Consider the following 15,518-nt stretch of genomic DNA (forward strand, 5'->3'; position numbering starts at 1 on the left):
TATTTGGAAAAGTTACATACGTCGGAATAGTTGAAAGAGATGTACGGTAGACATGTGTTTTAGGGTATAACATTTTACAGTAATGGTTTTTCATCTGTTTGGACCTGGCATCCAGTTCATGGAAACCTCACAGTCAGTTTCTTCCAAAATTGGCAGACAGAGTCCGATCAGTCTGAAATTGTTTGTTTAATCTTTTAATTGCCAACCTTGAAAAAGAACATATTAACCAGTTGTTTCATAAGAGGATTACTTGTCATTCCCTTCTAATCTAACATGGGAGCCAAGACCCTGAGCATTGTGGGAGTGACTTCTCCCTCACTGAACTCTACCCTCATCCGAGAGGAGGCGTTACCTACTGTCAAAGAGCTTATAAACGCCTGAAGGGTTGGCATGGAGCTGCTGCGCCTCCTGGGAGAGACACTTCAGTAAGGTAAGTACTGCTTTCCTACATCTTCAGATATTGCCTCACACCCTCATCTCTAGATTACCAGAAAACTACTTTAAAATGTGTCTTTAGCACAAGGAAAAGTCTGTTTTATTCTCAACATTGTGCCTTCTTGGTGCGTTTAGGGGATAGTTCAAGAGTTGTTTATTCAATGGTTGTTGGATACAGCTTTACAAAAATATAAAAATGAATTCAGAGATTTGAAAACTAGGGCATGAGAATTTCGATAGAAAGATATTCATGACATAAGGGGAAAAAAGAACGAAACATTTCGGCAATCCGAGAATATGACCAGTGCAAGAGAGACTAGAGGTGTTTGTGGCAGCCTTACTTTCTCTGAAAGAATAGCGGCCCCCCCGCTAATGTGTGGTTTTGCTTACTGTGCTTATCAGTTACCCATGGTAACTAACCACAGCCTGAAAATATTAAGTGGAAAATTCCAGAAAGAAAAACATTCATAAATTACAAATGCCCATCAGTTTTATTACAGCATATCATTATACTTGTTCTATTTTATTACTAGTCATTGTTATTAACCCCCTACTGTGCCTAATTTAGGAATTAAACCTCATCAGAGGTATGTATAGGCAAAAACGTAGTATATGTAGGTTTGGTACTTTCCTGGTTTCAGGCAACCCCTGGGGGTCTTGGGACATAGCCACGCAGATAAGGAGAACTACTGTAGTCAACACACAACAGTTGTGAATTATGATAGTGCAATGTTATCTAGCCTATGAAAATTACGATTTGTCATAATAGAAAAAAAATTAGTCTGAATGTTAGCAGAACTAGATTCCAAGTCTCGGCTTACTAGCTAGCTGGCGAGGCCCATTGTCTCTTTAGGGTTCAACCAACTCATGGCAACCTAGAGCAGGGCTGGAGCAAGGTTTTCCAACCTTGGTACTATTGACACTTTAGGCTGGCTTGTTTGCTGCTGTGGGGAGCTGTCCCGCTAATCGTCCTTTTATTGTTGTTCAGTTAAAAAAAAAGTGTATTATAAACATGTACATTTAGTTTGTTTTAAAGAATGTACTTGACAATAGTCTTAACATACATATTTCCTCAAATTTGGAAACTTTTCACCTTTAAAATATCTACAGTGATAGTTAATTTACAAGTTTTATAAGAAATGGTCACTTCATGAATACTGTTGACACAGTTTAGATTCTCATAGTGTCTTTGCATTTCACTCAGTACTTGTAGAAAGAGCACAGTGCAAGGGTGAGGTTCCAACCTAGTGGAGTGACGGACAGCCCGAGGAGAAGAGTAAGTCCCAGTGGATAACAGGAGCATGCCTGTATTTTCCCAAATGGCCATGAACTCTATCCTGGAAAGACTGCATAGATACAGCAGCTAACCACAGTCAGCCGTAAGATATCTCCAACTAAATATCCAACCACTGTGTCTGCTAGGATAACATGGTAGATGAAAACTAGGCAGATAAAATGCAGAATGACTAGTCATAGATAAAAAGCATTCAGAGGCACATCAAGCATGGCCTCATGCCACATCAGAAACATCTCTGATCTCTACCCAATTGATGCTGTAACACCTTCCCTTCTGGTTTTGACAACCAGCCATGCTTCCAGACATTGCCAGATGGCCTTCAGGGTGCAGGTGAGCCAAATCACCCCCATTGAAGAATCACTGGCTTAAAGGACTTCTCAAACTCCCAAATGCAAGAAGTCCTGATGGGAAGACTGGGTGGTCAGCAGAGCGTATCTTTCATTTTTAAAAGGCACAGAAATTCACCTAGCTAGAATGCACGAGTCACTGGAGTCAGACTGGAAGGGTCCACGAAGTCCTGCTGGAAGTGTTAATATCCATGGGGGAAGACGGGTTTTGTACAGGCAGGGACGAGAAGTTCAGTGACATCACTGTGACAATCCAGAAATCCCCGGCAGAAGATGCTGAGATGCCAAGGAGGAAAAACAATCTGTGAGGTGCTAACAAGAGCAAGGTTGACAAGGAGGTGGCGTGATCCCAATATGAAGGGAGGCAGAGGAGTGGAGGTGGAAGAGGCACGGGTTTGAGGATATTATGCTGCCCTGGGGGAGGCAGGATCCTCCCTGGACAGAAGGCACAGCATGCTCAGCTTACAGCCTGGTAGCCTTGGCCTTGCTGTGACTTGCTTGGCCATGATTTGGGAGTAGGAATTGATGACACTGGAATCACCACTGGGCACTCTGTGAGCTGCCTGTTGTCTACAAACTTTCCCGGCAGCAACCAGATCTGGCTCCTACCTTGTTGCTGCACAGCCATGGTTTCTTAGTGCGGGAGTGTGCCCGATGATGATGCTAGTCGAGCAGTTGGAAGGAGACTTTTTGAGAGTGGGGAGTATAGGACACATCATCCAGAACCAAAATGTCAGAGAAGGTTCAGTTAAATGTCAGTTACCAGGTAAGGAACAGGATGTCAGAGAGAAGAGATCGTTTTTGGCAAGTGTCGACAGTGAGACCCTGCTCTTGTGCAGTGACCAGCAATTACACTCACGGGGCTGGGACCCACACAGGGGAGCCCGGAGATTGGAAAAACTCCAGAGTGCCTGGATCAGGCAGCCGGTGGCAGGGGGGATGGGCCAGAGGTGAGAGACACTGCTGGGTACATGCGGCAGGTGGGCCGAACCAGAATTCTGCTGACGTCTTGAGGCTACAAAAGGCTGTGTTTAATGATGCACCAGACCTCCCTGAATCTTCGCTAGAGGTCCTACAATACAGGTTAGCACACAGTCCATACCTTCAGTCTTTCCACACAATCCAGATAAATGATTGTATGACTCTGAAACAATGTCTGGAAATATGTAACATCTGATTCCTACTGGAGTTCTATGGGTCAAGAGCTAGGCAGACGCACACACAGTGGTGGGTAAATAGGCAGAGAGATGAGACAGATGGACAGATAGACGAAGAAAGATGTGTGCTATCCAATGAGCCCAGAGACCCACCTCTGTCCAGGAACAGAGGCCGGAGGGAACTTGCATTTTCTGATCCCTATTATGAGTTTTAGGTACATGATCTCACTTAACTTTCTCAACAGCCTTCAAGAGTCAGTATAACCGTCTCTAGAAGAGAAAATGATGGGTGGGGATTTAACAACCTGGCTGAGTTTATGTACCAGAAGAGAGGAGCTGGCATTTGTCTCCAAGGTCCCTTCTCTTTCTCTGTTCCACACACTGTGATTAGGACCACATCCAGAGATATAACTCTTTTCATGTACTACTGGAATTATCGTAGGATATTCTCCATTCGAGGAATATAAGCCTACTTAAAAAAAAAAGATTTTATTTATTAATTTGACAGAGATTACAAGTAGGCAGAGAGACAGGCAGAGAGAGAGAGAGAGAGAGAGAGAGAGAGAAGCCCGACGCAGGGCTTGATCCCAGAGCTGAAGGCAGAGGCTTTAACCCACTGAGCCACCCAGGGGCCCCTAAGCCTACTTTTTTATTAAGGTAAGATATACTTATGTAGTGCTCCTTGTACTCTGGGTTCTTCAGGGTGTCAAAGTAAAGCAAGGTGTGTTTTATCAATATTCTTCTTTTAATATTTCTTCTGTAAATCAGCTAACAAAAAAGGAGCTTGCAAATTCCATGTTTCCCCCTCTGCCTCCTTCACCCGGTAGTTGGATAATGGGCTCTGAATGGGAACAAATCAACAAGGATCTCCAGGAGAAGCGCGGAAGCTGTCAAAGTGTTCCATGGTTTTAGAAGCCCAGGACCTGAAGTCAGATGAGTTCTGACTAAGCCAATGCTTGTACAACCTATGAGTTGAAGAAAGCTGCTTTGTCTCTTTATACTTCAATTTGCTCATCTTTAAAATAGGATATTTGAAGCTGTTTCCCGGGGTTTCCTGGGCGGGGGGGGGGGGGGGGTGGTCACACTCGCCAAATACCAAGGGCCCATCAGGAACATCCGTGTGTGTCTCTATGGCCAATCATCGAGTCTCTCCAGATCTCCTTTTCTGCTGATCAGGCAAAGTTCTGTGACAACCTTTGCCCCAGTCTTGATCAGGCCTCTGGAGACCTCCCATTCAAGAGGGGAACAAAGTTGCTTATCTGGGGAGCCTTCTGATAAAATATTATATAAGGTAAACATTGTTTCCTTTTGTATCCTGACCCTCAGTCAGTGGGTAAGGTGGTGTGAGGCCTTTTATCACAGCTCTGTGACCAGTGGTTCAAAACACACTCAGTACAAGCCTCATTCTCCTTTGCATCCCGCTGAGTCATAGCACCCCCATTCTTCATGATAAGAAAGTACAATGAACAAATCTCCAATTATAAGACAGATGACTTGATAAGTATGTTTCCAAACAGTTTTTTACTTACTTTTTTTTTTTAAAGAGATTTTCTTTATTTATTTGAGAAAGTCAGGGGCAGAGGGCAGAGAGGGAGGGAGAAGCAGATTTCCCATGTTGGAGGACCCTGGGATCATGACCTGAGCCGTAGGCAGATGCTTAATCGACTGAGCCACCCAGGCACCCCCACGGTTCTTTGCTTCCTAAAGGTTGGAATTATTGAGTGCTACATGAAAAATGTGGACATTGAAAGCACTCTGATATCTAAAAGTCAAGTCACACACACTTTTTCTGAGATGTATCCATTTGAGGTAGTTTTTTGGAGTAGTGTTGTGGGGGCCTGGAGCTGATGGCCAAGAAGGAATTCTTCAGAACTTTTCAGTGCAAAAAAGGTGGTTTTATTGGGGCACCTGGGTGGCTCAGTAGGTTAAGCCTCTGCCTTTGGCTCAGGTCATGATCTCAGGGTCCTGGGATCGAGCCCTGCATCAGGCTCTCTGCTCGGCAGGGAGCCTGCTTCCCCCTCTCTCTCTGCCTGCCTCTCTGCCTACTTGTGATCTTTCTCTCTGTCAAATAAATAAATAAAATCTTAAAAAAAAAAAAGGTGGTTTTATTAAAGAACAGGGGCAGGACCCATGGATAAGTATGCTGCCCAGGATTGAGTGGAACAACTGCTTATATACTTCGGGGTTGCGGTAAGTAAAAATAAGGGAAGTTCAAAAGGATCTTCCTATGCTAAAGAAGACACTTGCTATTGTGAAGCAATAGCAAGTGAAGGTGGATATTCCCTGTAGTAAAGCCATAATCCTTAAGCCAGCTGAGAGTTTCCTGGAAGAATGTTCCATTCTGACCATCTCAAGTATTTGTCAGTGGACTGCAGGTTATAAGGACATTTAATATTATCTACATTTCCTTCTGCCTTTGTTTCCCACCTCACATTGGGTAAAGAGAAGTATCTTTTTGTCCCAAACTCCGCAACAAAATTTTACAAGAGAATCTTAAAGTTTTGTAAACAGAGCCTATGATTTGCACAGAATATGCACCTGTTCCTTTTTAAGACCTGGCTTTAGGACTCCTGATTTTAATGAGTCCTGTGTGTTTCCATTCACATCCATGATAGAACATCCATTGTTTGAGCCATTGGGTTTCATTGTCTGGTTCCCTGCTATGTTCACTTCTCATACAGGCTGGGATGGACCAAGGACTTTCAAACTTCACTGATCAGGCAGAACCAAAGTATCCCTTACCATTATACAGATCAAAAGAGTGTGCACTCATGTACGTGCTCATACCCACAATAAACACATATTTGAAGCTAAAATGTTTCTGTTTCTACATAAAATATACTCAGATATTTTCTATTTTCTACTTCACGGTAGAAATTGGTGGACTTCACAATCCACTAAAGGATGTATATTTTTAAAACACCAATATAGAAAATAAAGTCTTTGGTTTTGAATGGAAGTGGGTTTGAATCCCAATGCTACCACCTACTTGGGGCAAGTTACTCTAGAAACCTCAGTATCATCAACTTTAAAAAGACAGTAATAGCAGAACCATCTCAGGCAATTTTTGTAGGATGAAATAAAGACAAATAGCTAAGAATACCCCTTGTATGACAGGCACTAAGAAATGTGAGTTCTGTTCCATTTACTGTAAGATTAATGCAGTAACACCCCCTTTTCCAGATTATAAAGTGCCACCAAGTAAAGTTAGAATGTAGAATTCCAAACAAAGGAAGGGAATTAGCCGCCTGTGTCTATGAAAAGAACTAAGGTCTTTTGGGCTAGGGTTGAGCCTCAGCCCTTTAAACAAAAGCAACATAAGGGCCAAGGAGTGGAGGACTGACTCTGCCTTTCCTTCCCCTTCTTGTCAGGAAAGTCCTCTGGTTTCAGTGTCCCTCACAGTCTCCCAGGGGTCCAGCTCTATCCACTCTTTTCAGTCCTAGGTGTGGATTTTCATGTCCATCACTAACTAGAGAATGACTATAGACTCTTTTCACCTTTGAGCCTTGTTCTCATTAACTGATATGGGTATGATAACAACCAGTTCCATGGGGCTGTTATGAAGATTAAAGATATAATGTATCCAAAGGATACAAGGGACTAGCCTTGGGTCATGATCATTAGGAGATTTTCAATAAATATCAATTCTCTAATCCTTTCCCCCCTTTCCAATGCCCATGCTTATATCCTTATTGAACACTCTCCCTATTAGCCTGCTAAGACAATCAAACTTTACCCAGTGGAGGTTTGGAACAATTACCCAGGATTGACTACTGATGGATGAGAAGTTGGGTCATGAAAAACGTTCTAAGGACTCTTCCAACTCTGCCATGAGGAAGGCAGATACTCCCTCCACATTGTTGGTGCTATTTGGCCATATACCAGAAAGTACATTTTTGCTTCTGTGGTATTGTTCATTTATTAATCCATTCATTTGTTTGTTCTTTCATTCGTGTTTAGAGAACTTTGGAGACCACCATGGCAGGGAAGCCCAAGCTTCACTACTTCAATGGACGAGGCCGAATGGAGTCCATCCGGTGGCTCTTGGCCGCAGCAGGAGTAGAGGTTAGATCTGAGTCTTGTCATCTTAAGTTGGATCTAAAATTGACTTTATCAAAGTACTTTTCTTGCATAAGTTAAGAGAATTTTCTTACTAAATGACCTGTGAAGAGTTTTGCATTAAAAAAAATTGTCAGCTAAGTCTCCGACTCTTGATATTAGCTCAGATCACGATCTCAGGGTTGTGAGACTGAGTCCCACATTGGGCTCTGCACTGGGCATGGAGTCTGCTTAGGATTCTCTCTTCCTCTGCTTCAGCTGCTCCCCCCCCACCCTATGCTCCTGCTCTCTCTCTAAAAAAAAAAAAAGAAAGAAAGAAAAAGATTGTCAACCATTAAGAGATGAACAGATTTGGGGCACCTGGGTGGCTCAGTCAGTTAAGGGTCGGCCTTTGGCTCAGGTCATGATCTCAGGTCCTGGAATGGAGCCCTGCATGGGGCTCCCTGCTCAGTGGGGAGTCTGCTTCTCCCTATCCCTCCGCCCCTCCCCTTGCTCATGCTTTCTCTCTCTCTCAAATAAATAAATGTAATCTTTAAAAAAAAATAGAGAGATGAACAGATTTGACCTAATATATTATTAAAATTTCTTCTCATTAAAGGATATAAACAATTAAAATAACCTAAGGAAACTAAACACAGTGTGTAGGTCTTATTTGGATTTGGATTTAAGTGAACTACAAAATACCATTTATGACTTGTGTGCAACAACTAAAAACATGAGCCTTGATCTTAGATGATTTTAAGGAAGAATTGTTGCTATTATAGATGTGCTAATTCACTGTTTCTGCTTTCCAGTTTGAAGAGAAATTTATTGAAACTCCAGAAGACTGGGATAAGTTAAGGAGTGGTAAGACCAAGTATCTAATTCTTGGGATGAGGGTATCAGGTAGAAGTCATAAGCTGAGGTTTTAACACCTACGTGTGAGTGTGTTGGGAATTGTGGGTGGAGGAAGGGAAGAAAAGTAGCCCCCATGTAAGAGGTGGGGCTCCTTGGGCCAGTCTTTCATCTCACTCAGGGCTAGGAAAGTCTTGAACTCTGAGCATTTGCTAAAGGAATCATGCCTCTTGCCCTGCAAATGGCCTCTCTCTGCTCTCTCCAGCTTTTCTGCCCCCCAAGTGAATTGGGTCAGTTCAGTATTCCACACAATCTGCCCATCCAAGGACCCTGGAACACATGCAGTAGAGTGAAAAAGTAGAAATAGGCTAGCAGTTGCTTTGAGTTCTTTTCTCTGGTGGGGTTGACAAGGTCCTACCAGCAATATTATAGTCTCAGAGAATGAGAGAGCATTGCATTGTTGAAATGCCAGGTGACAATAGGAAAAGGGAGATGAAGAACAAGGTTCAACACTACAAGCATCAGCGGACTCAGGAAAGCCAGGCACACACCAACCGGTGGGAGAGTTGGAAGAACACCTAAAACACTCTACATATAAATCGCTTTTAGAATTGGCCTTAAAGGCATGAGCTCTAAGAGAGTTCTCATTTGAAAGATAGGTGGTGGCGTCCCTGTTGTAGCTTCTCTCAAAATTTCCTAGCATATCAACGAAAGTAAATCAGCTGCAAAAACTCCAGGAACCTCCATGTATCTGCATGGGAAAGAAAAAGATAAATGAAATGATAGGTGAAAAGGAAGAGGCAGACTGAGAACAAAGAGGACTAGAGGAAGCTGAGAACAAAATGCTGTTTTGTTGAAATGTGACCAGGCAATAATTTTTTGTTTCCTTTTGTGTCTTAGGTCATGGCAATGAATGTTTTTTTTTTTTTCTTTTCATGCTAAAGAGAGTATGATCCAATAAAACATTTCACTCTGCTTCTTCTTTTCTTCTTTCAAAAGATGGACATCTGATGTTCCAGCAAGTGCCAATGGTGGAAATAGATGGAATGAAGATGGTGCAGACCAGGGCCATTCTCAACTACATTGCCACCAAATACAACCTCTATGGGAAAGACATAAAGGAGAGAGCCCTGTACGTATTTTTTCTGTTCTTTCATGAACAATTAATGTGAAAATTTGGGTTCTTTCTTGGGTAAGCAGGACCGTGTTGGGGAGATTATGGCCAGGAGGAGCACAGGACTTGGTGGTATAGATTGAGGTCTGACACCAGCGAGATCTGTGAGGATAAGGGATTCTACTTGCAGTGGATTCACCAGGTAGGGTTACAGAAAAAGAAGCAGTCCATGGATAGAGAACATATGGGGACAGAGTTTCCCTAATTTGATGAACTATGAGGCCAGAAAGATGGTGGGCTCATCACCAGGTACTCAGGCCTTTTGGAGCTGGATACCAGCCAACAAGTAGAGACAAAGGACAAGGTGTCTGAGTATCTAGCAGATAAGGCAGGGAACAGAAGGATCCTAAAGGTTCATAAATTACAAGAATGCTGAGCAAGAACTTCACTTACCAGCTACTTGATAAGCGTGATTGGAGCCTAGTCCTTAAGCTGCTAGGGTTATCTTGAGCAGCCAGATTTTAGCCAATACAACCATATCTGTGGGTTCTCTTCTCTGTTGTGATGGGACCACATGACTGAAATTTAAATCCCAGAATGCTCTGTTACCAGTTACTCAAAAAGTTAAACATAGATTGACCATATGCCAGCAACTGCATTGGTAGGTATACAAACAAGATAATTGAAAATCCATCTACCCTGGAACTTGTGCATGAATGTTTGCAGCAGTGTTGTTCTTACTGTTCAAACAGTGAAACGTTGCAAATTTGCATCAGCTGACTAGTGGTTGGAAGATTGGCCTATCCATCAATGGAATATTATTTGGCCATGAAAAGGAATGAAGTATTGATGCATGGTACTTACTACATGGATGAACCTTACAAACATCATGTTACATACACCAGACACAAAGACACCTATGGTATGACTCTATTTGTATGAAATATCCACAGCACTCAAATCCATAGAAACAAAGTAGTTTAGTGGTTGCCAGGGGCTGGAGGAGGGAAGAAATTGGAATGGCTACCAAAGCATATAGCATTTCTTTTGGGAATATGAAAATATTCCGTAATTAGAGTGGTGATGGTACAGAATTGTGTATCTTCACTATAAAAATCATGAACTTGTACACTTGAGAAGTGTATACATTATGGTATGTGAATTAAGTGTTAATAAAGATTTTATTTAAAAAAAACTCTTAATAGGAAGCCCAGTTGGGAACAATAAAACCAGATCTCCTAGAATATGTACTGGTTGGAATGTCCAAAGAATTTCACCTTTTTAGGGGCTGAGTTGAGAAATGCAAATAAAGCCAGAGTTGGGCAACTATATGTGGACAGGGTTATGGGAATTAATTGGAAAACCTGCTGATATTGGGCACATAAATGGGCCTGGGTGGGGTCCTAGGATGAGACAGGAAAGGGACGTGAGTGAGACATCTGTGCCAGGGACTCTATCAAGAGATCATGTAGGTGGCATGTCTTAGGCACACGAGTCACATTACCTTTGTGCCCAGAACAAATCACAGCAGATATGGCAAGCCCCAGGTATGGTCCCAGTGGGTCCCTGCGAAATTGCACCAGTTTCTCTGGGCTCTGGACAAGTCACCAAAGCTCTCTGTCCCCCTCTTTGGTCATGTATATAATGAAAACTTTAACCATGTATCTATGTCAGTGGTTTGTTCTAGAATGAGATGATCAAATCAAGTAAAAACCCAAGCTAATGTGTGGCGTATGAAAATGCATCCAGTGGGAACTGAACTCCTGATGCCTACTCTTGTGTGTTTTTCAACTATAAAATCAAGACAGAAGACATTTGACAACTTGGTCACTTTGTCTTTCAGGATAGATATGTACACAGAAGGTATAGCCGATTTGAGTGAAATGATCATTGTTTTGCCTCTATGCCCACCTGATCAAAAGGAGGCCAAGATTGCCCTGATCAAAGAGAGAACAACAGATCGTTATCTCCCCGTGTTTGAAAAAGTAAGTGGACTGTTGAGCACTTTGGGGCACTGGACTTAGAGGACAAGGAAAGCTAGGACCTGACTGGCATTCCTTAGGCATTGACCTTCGCTTCCAGAGAGCAAACAGTAATGCAACACTCTGACTCTCAAGGCATTTTATAAAAACCGACGGTGAGGAAGAGTTGTACTAGTTGTACCCAAATTTCAGTTTTCCAGCAAGACTTCCACTAACCAGGACCTGATCTAGAATTCTCTCTTCAGCAGACCTCCATGGTCATAGTCAACAGCTTGGGCTGTTGAAGGCTCTGAGAGCCACACTGGACGTTGGAAAAGATCTTGCAGAGCACCATGCAGGGGCTTTGATCCAAGAGCAGCACAATGACAGCAGTGGGTCAGGAGAGACTCTAGCAACGTGGTAGGGAGACATGAGGCCAGTAGCCCTTCAGAAGAATATGGTAGTGTTTCAGAGATGGATGAATGAGATGTATCTGGACAGAGATGGGGGCTGTGGGCGGAGAGGAACAGACAGATGGAGGGATGTTAAGGAAAAATTAGTTGACATACTTGAAGACATGGTTCTCAGACCTGAGAGGAAAGTCATGCAAACTAAGGAAATAAGGTTCCATCACTCTACAGAATCTTTCCTGGGAGGTAAGAGGAGAATATTTCAGGATCAAAAGTACCTGAAATTGGACTAAATAAAAACCATGGGCCAAAAAAAAAAAAAATTGCAGGAGATATGGGCGTCCATCCATAGAATGAAAGGGTTAACACAATCACAGCCATCTTTATAAGGCATTAGATCATTATGTCAATCACTGAACCAATGTTAAGTCATTGCTTGTGTCTTGGCCCTATTCAAGGAGGAAAGAATTCATAGTAATCAAGAAATACTCTCTCCTGACCCTTGTGGTGCTGAGTTTGGGGCACATGCACATGACGAAGACCTGAACAGTCTTCCCATTTGAGCACAGCTCTACTTTGAAATCCCAGAGCCCTATGATAAGATATATGAAAATGGTCTATTACCATATAGCATTTGAAGTTTTATTATTTTCTTTGCCTGAAATTTATCCATAGTTCCTTACATGTACATAGTCTGAAAGGGTATTTGTCAAAATTTCCTGAAGTTGGTGGTGCCATGGGGTTTTCTCTTCATGTTATCATTTGCATATTATTGGAAGACTTTAATACATTTCATGAATTTCCCCAACATTTTATTCAGAAAAGTTGCATACATTGGAATAGTTGAAAGAGACATACAGCGGACACATGTTTTATGGAGACATTAGCCAGGGCTTCAGCTGAAGGAAAGAACAGCCCAGACCCAGTGTTTCACTGAGTCAGGGGCAATATGGAGGGTCTGAAGCCCCCACCCCCTCAGTGAGGCAGGAGAGGTGGGGAGGTAGGGTTGGAGAGCAGGGAGGAGCAGAGGGGCCCAACCTGACTGAGCCTGAGCTCATGGTGTGATTCTTCAAATCCTCCAGGTGTTAAAGAGCCATGGACAAGACTACCTTGTTGGCAACAGGCTGAGCAAGGCTGACATTCACCTGGTTGAACTTCTCTACTATGTGGAAGAGATTGACCCTAGCCTCCTAGCCAACTTCCCTCTATTGAAGGTGATCTCTCTCACAGCTATCAGGAGGGAAGGCTCACACCTCCCACCTCAGGATCTGACATTCGGATTCAATCCCCATAATTGCCTCTTCTCAATTCCACTCTGCCCTCCAGAGTTAGCTACTAGGGGCTGATTGAGGCACAGAATCTTGTCATGCCAAGGCCATTTGAGGTGGATGCTTCCTCAAAAGAGTAGATTGTCTTCACCAGGAGAAGGACCCAGAGCTCAGCATCTACCTTCCCATCCCCATTCCATTATGGTTTCTGTCCTTGTTTTCTCTGGGGTTTCCCTTATCCATGTGTGTCCCCTTTCCTTCGTGTGTCTGCTGGAGGAGCTCTCCTTCCTTCTGCTTCCTTCCTTCCACTCCTGCTCCTAATGGCAGACATCATGCTTCTCTGGGCAGAGTCTCCCTCTCTCCCTGTGCCTCTCTCAGTGGGCTGACTGGTTTTGACCAGTCTTGTGGTTTACCTTTCTACATTTTCTGTCTTCCATTCCGGGGCAGTTTTCCTATATATTTCATTGTCTGTCAGGAGACTTTATGTGTGTCGTTCCCTGACAGACACATTCCTCTTCCGGCTGTTGCACTAGAGTGATGAATCCATAGGATTTATGTGTAGGGAAGGAGACAGGGAAGCCCTGAAACTGAAATGAGTCTGAAAGAAAGATGTCTTTGGGGCAAATGGCATTGAGCTGTCTTTTCTTCTTCCAACCTTCATGTCTCTCTGGGTGTGGTTCCCAGCCTCACACTGGTGCTGATGGAGGAGACTCAGCTGGTCCTCACAGGAGGGTCTCTGTTCCCTGGCTTGTTGCTAATGATAGGGTTGGGCTTTGGTTCCATTCTGAAGCTGTGCCCTTGTGCACTGCAGGCCCTGAAAACCAGAATCAGCAACCTCCCCACGGTAAAGAAGTTTCTGCAGCCTGGCAGCCAGAGGAAACCTCCCATTGATGAGAAGAGTTTAGAACAAGCCAAGAAGATTTTCAGGATGAAATGAAGCAGGAATGGATGCCCAGCCCACACAAGACACACCTGCTGAAGTTTTCTAGCCATGAAGTGCATTACCTCCATGTAATTCCTGGCTATTGTGAGGTTAGGTTACCAACCACAAAAGCTTAGAAATTATGCAGATTTAGTTGCAAAACAATTTGTTTTGATCAAATATCAAATCATGATCACCTCCTAGGATATCTCTTGGTCATAAAATAAATAAAGGGAGAAAAATTTCATGGATTCTTTCTTTGATCTATTAAAAAATGGTCATTTTGTCTATCATGTACCTTGTCAAAAAGAGTGAAGTAGAAATTTTCATAGAACATTTTACTACATAAAAATAGTCTCTTTTGTATTTTGCTATGTTTCTGATCTGTGACCTAAAAGGTTTCTTTCTTTCTCATCTTAACTTGACTATAACTGCAAAGACCCTATTTCCAGGTAACGTCACATTCACAGGTACCCAAGGTTAGGACTACAACCTATCCTTTCTGGGGGACACAATTTACTCTGTAACTTCATACTAGGGCACGAGAGCAAACTGAGCATGAATCTAATCAGGACAACTTGGCTTGAATCTGTGAGTCCTTCATGGTCTGTCATAAGGGGGCAGTTTGGATTTTGTTCCAAGGAAAATAGGGTGTCACTGAAGTACAGCCATATAGCCTGCTTTCCCAGCCTGATGTACATATAATAAAATCACATCTTTTAAGTATTCATCTTTTTTTTTTTAAAGATTTTACTTTTTTATTTGACAGAGATCACAAGTAGGCAGAGAGGTAGGCAGAGAGAGAGAGGAAGGGAAGCAGGCTCCCCACCGAGCAGAGAGCCCGATGCGGGGCTTGATCCCAGAACCCTGGGATCATGACCCAAGCTGAAGACAGAGGCTTTAACCCACTGAGCCACCCCGGTGCCCCTTAAGTATTCATCTTAAGTCATTCAAACATTCATCTTGGAAGAGCAAGAACGTTCTTTCCCCCTGCAGTCTCTTTTGCAACAGTAAACCCAACAACTGAGGTGCTTACTCCATTCAAAGTGTCAAATAGACTTGACACTGAGCAAAAGTCCCAGAAGCCTCCTGCTGCAGAACCTGTTCTTTGTTGCCCCTTTTGCCACATGGAGTTCCTGTGTCCCATAGACTGCCCGATCTGAGATGGTTTGGTTGAAACCCTGACTACCATTCATCCACCCAAGAGAGGGCAGCAGCCTCCTCTTGCTCTGTAGCTCAGAGAGAAGGAAGTGGAGGCCTCCCTCCTGTCACTTAGGCCTGGGATCCCAAACTGTACATGAAGAGATACAGTCCTCTCCCCCCTGGCATGTTGCTCTGCAGGAGAGACTAGGATGTTGAGTGATGTCTAGCCTCAGTGATCTACTGAGCCTATCATTTGGGATCCCCCAAGAAATGTAGGATCTAGGGGGCTGAGCCCAGGGCCCTAGCCCTGACTGCCCATTTTCATAGTGTGAAATTCCCCTCAGTTGCATAGGGTGGGGCAGACACATACACAGGGCACATGGCTTGTGTTTTTTATGCCTACTCAGTGTTAGGTCAGTTCAGTCCAAGCAAGATGTGCCAAGTTGTCCTCCCAAAAGGCTCCCATTTCCCTTTGCATTTACCTATTCTCTCTCCTGCTCTGGACTCCTCAAGGTGTTTATAAGGAGGAGAGACCTTTGTTATCTATCCTTCCAACAATATATTCTTATAC

The 15,518-nt window shown here is 43.3% G+C and overlaps 1 protein-coding gene across 1 annotated transcript; it reads left to right on the plus strand.

Annotated features, from left to right (window-relative positions):
- The first annotated feature begins 304 nt into the window (after positions 1–304).
- LOC116871698 (glutathione S-transferase A2) lies at positions 305–13,921 on the plus strand. The gene is made up of 7 exons (XM_032864530.1): positions 305–430; positions 7,197–7,301; positions 8,090–8,141; positions 9,129–9,261; positions 11,087–11,228; positions 12,697–12,828; positions 13,694–13,921. Exons 2-7 carry the CDS (start codon positions 7,215–7,217, stop codon positions 13,817–13,819), a joined length of 672 nt encoding a protein of 223 aa, XP_032720421.1. The 5' UTR covers positions 305–430; positions 7,197–7,214; the 3' UTR covers positions 13,820–13,921.
- The last annotated feature ends 1,597 nt before the right edge of the window (positions 13,922–15,518 follow it).

The sequence above is a fragment of the Lontra canadensis genome, unplaced genomic scaffold (genome assembly GCF_010015895.1).
Source record: "Lontra canadensis isolate GAN:19392208 unplaced genomic scaffold, GSC_riverotter_1.0 scaffold27, whole genome shotgun sequence".
NCBI classification, from domain to species: Eukaryota; Metazoa; Chordata; class Mammalia; order Carnivora; family Mustelidae; genus Lontra; species Lontra canadensis.